Source organism: Mus caroli, chromosome 9 (genome assembly GCF_900094665.2).
Source record: "Mus caroli chromosome 9, CAROLI_EIJ_v1.1, whole genome shotgun sequence".
In the NCBI taxonomy this organism is placed as follows: domain Eukaryota; kingdom Metazoa; phylum Chordata; class Mammalia; order Rodentia; family Muridae; genus Mus; species Mus caroli.
The window spans coordinates 101,037,116-101,039,776 of NC_034578.1; the positions used below are offsets into that span (position 1 = coordinate 101,037,116).

At 45.5% G+C, this 2,661-nt stretch overlaps 1 protein-coding gene across 1 annotated transcript in view; it reads left to right on the forward strand.

The window, feature by feature from the left end:
• The window catches only part of Pik3r4 (phosphoinositide-3-kinase regulatory subunit 4), a 50,117-nt gene that overhangs the window by 14,114 nt on the left and 33,342 nt on the right, over positions 1-2,661 (forward strand). The window contains exon 7 of the mRNA XM_021172057.1: positions 1,689-1,862. Coding sequence (XP_021027716.1) covers positions 1,689-1,862 — 174 coding nt within the window. The remainder of the gene's footprint in view (positions 1-1,688; positions 1,863-2,661) is intronic.

Here is a 2,661-nt window from a genome sequence, read left to right on the forward strand (position 1 = left end):
ACTCACTCTGTAGACCAGGCTGGCCTCGAACTCAGAAATCCGCCTGCCTCTGCCTCCCGAGTGCTGGGATTAAAGGCGTGCGCCACCACGCCCTGCGAGAGACACTTTTATAGTTAGCTTTCTGCTTCTTTGAGAAAGAAAGACCATGACCAAAAGCAGCTTGAGGCGAGATGGGTTTATTTCATTGTAACAGCTGACAGTTCATCGCTGAGGGAAGTCAGGGCAGGAACTTGAGGCAGGAAACTGCAGGAGGAACTGAAGCAGAGGCCATGGAGGGACACTGCTTACTGCTTTGCTCCAGTAAGCTCAGCTTGCTTTCTTACATAGCTCAGAACCACCTGCTCACAGTGGGCTGGGCACTCCCACATCAATCATTAATCAAGAAAAGGACCACACACTACAGGCTAATCTGATGGGACAGTTCATCAGCTCATCACTTAAAGTTCCTTCTTCCCATATGACCCTATGTTTTGTCAACTTAACAAAGAACTAATGAGCACAGACGCTGTGTGTGTGTATTTCAGTTACTGAGTTAGAGAATATGAACACCACTTTCATGGGAAGCACTGTAGTTACTGCCCAGTCAATAAAGCATTCTTGCTATAAACAAAGAATATGCACATGTAGTTAAAATAGCTGGTGTATTTTATGTCATTTTTGATTCCATCAACTTGAGGTGCTACACACCCGTGCACTCCCAGTCAGAAACAGGCTTTACTGAGCCACTGCTTGCTAGAAGGGTAAAGTAGCAGGTTTTCCTGGATGGTTTTTGATTGCTAGCCAAGCTACAAAACCTCTTCCTGCTGTTGACATGTTTGTATTTCTTACATTAGCTTTTATCATGCTGGCTCTTTTTCTTGCATGAGGCTGCATTGGGTTTGGAGCACATAGAGAATTAACTCATTTTGAAGGCAAGTCATTTTCCCTGTGCTTATTTGATTTTTTTATGTTTTGGTTTTGGAAGGCCAGTCTCACAGTGCAGTTCAGCCTCCTCCTGAGCCTTGGGATGGTGCCTTGTGTGTGCCACCACACAGGGTGTGTGTACCACACAGGGTGCAGGATGCAGCCTCAGCTGTGTGTGCACCACACAGGGCGCAGGATGCATGTCAGCTGTGTGTGTACCACACAGGGCGCAGGATGCAGCCTCAGCTGACCAATGATGAGCCCCTGAATTCCCCTGCCTTTTCCATCCCAGAGCCAGGGTTATCTGAGAGATCTAAACCTGAGCCCTGTGCTTTCGTGACCGACTTTACCAAATCAAACCACCTCTGTAGCCCCAGATAGCCCTGAAAGAACTCTCTTGGAACTGGGCTGGGGGATTTTGTTTACTGTCACGTTTTCCTCCTTGGTCCTCAGGGGTACAAGTGCTGTTCTGTAGATTCTTCGCCTCCCTCTTTATTTTGCTAGATAGAGTTCTGAGGAAGGGCTGTCTCAGATATCTGACTTATTTTTGCTTTCTTAATATTATTGACAGTTTTAGGCATCTCTGTGTTTTCTGTAAGTTCTGGTGTCCCCAGATTTCTGGCTGATTGACTTTGGTGATGATTTCTTTTCGTTTATTTTGCTGGGAAGGAAGTGGGGTTCTGTTTTGGTTTGGATGAGTGGCTTTCTGTGCTAAGTGTCACATGCTGCTCAGCGGTGCTGTGCAGTCAGGTGCCGAGTGACGGTGACGCTGTCTTCCCTTTCAGGTGTGGCTGCCTATGTTGGCTGGCAGAGCTCCTCCATCCTCAAGCCCCTGCTCCAGCAAGGCCTCAGCGATGCTGAAGAGTTCGTCATTGTGAAAGCGCTCAATGCCCTGACCTGCATGTGCCAGTTAGGGCTGCTGCAGAAACCCCATGTCTACGAGTTCGCCAGTGACATTGGTAAGCTTCTGGTTTTGAGACTTAGCATGGGAGGTTTGGATACGGGAATAACGTCATATGATTTCATTCTGGTAAGAGTTAGAATGTGCACAAAAGAAAACGTACAGTATTTGTCTTTTTGTGTGTGTGTTAGCCCACTTGTTATTATTTTTTCTCAGCTTTTTCCACTTACCTGAAAATTTTATATTTTAATTTTTTTAACAGCTGACTAATATTCCATTGTGTAAATATACATTTCCATTATCCATTCTTCAGTGGACAGACCTCTAGGCTGTTTCCACTTTCTGGCTGTTATAAATAGCAGCAATGACCATGGCTTAGCAAGTGCTCCTGTAGTTGTGTGTGTAGATCCTTTGGGGATATGGCCAAGAGTGGGCTAGCTGGCTCTGGAGATAGGTTGATTCCCATAGCAGCTGAACCAGCTTGCACTCCCGGCAGCCATGACTGACTGCTCCCCTTCCCTCATCCTCGCCAGTCGTTTGTTGTTGTTGATCTTGGCCGTTTTAATTGAGGTAAGATAAAATCTCAGCATAGTTCTATTTCTGTTTCCCTGATGGCTAAGGATGCTGAGCGTGTCTTTGTGTTTCTCAGCCACGTGTGTTTTATCTTTTGAGAACTCTGTTTAGTTCTGTTCTCAGTTTTAATTGGATTATTTGTCCTCTTGATGGTCAGTGTTTTAGTTCCTTATATATTCTAGATACTTGTCTTAGTCAGGGTTTCTATTCCTGCACAAACATCATGACCAAGAAGCAAGTTGGGGAGGAAAGGGTTTATTCAGCTTACACTTCCATACTGCTGT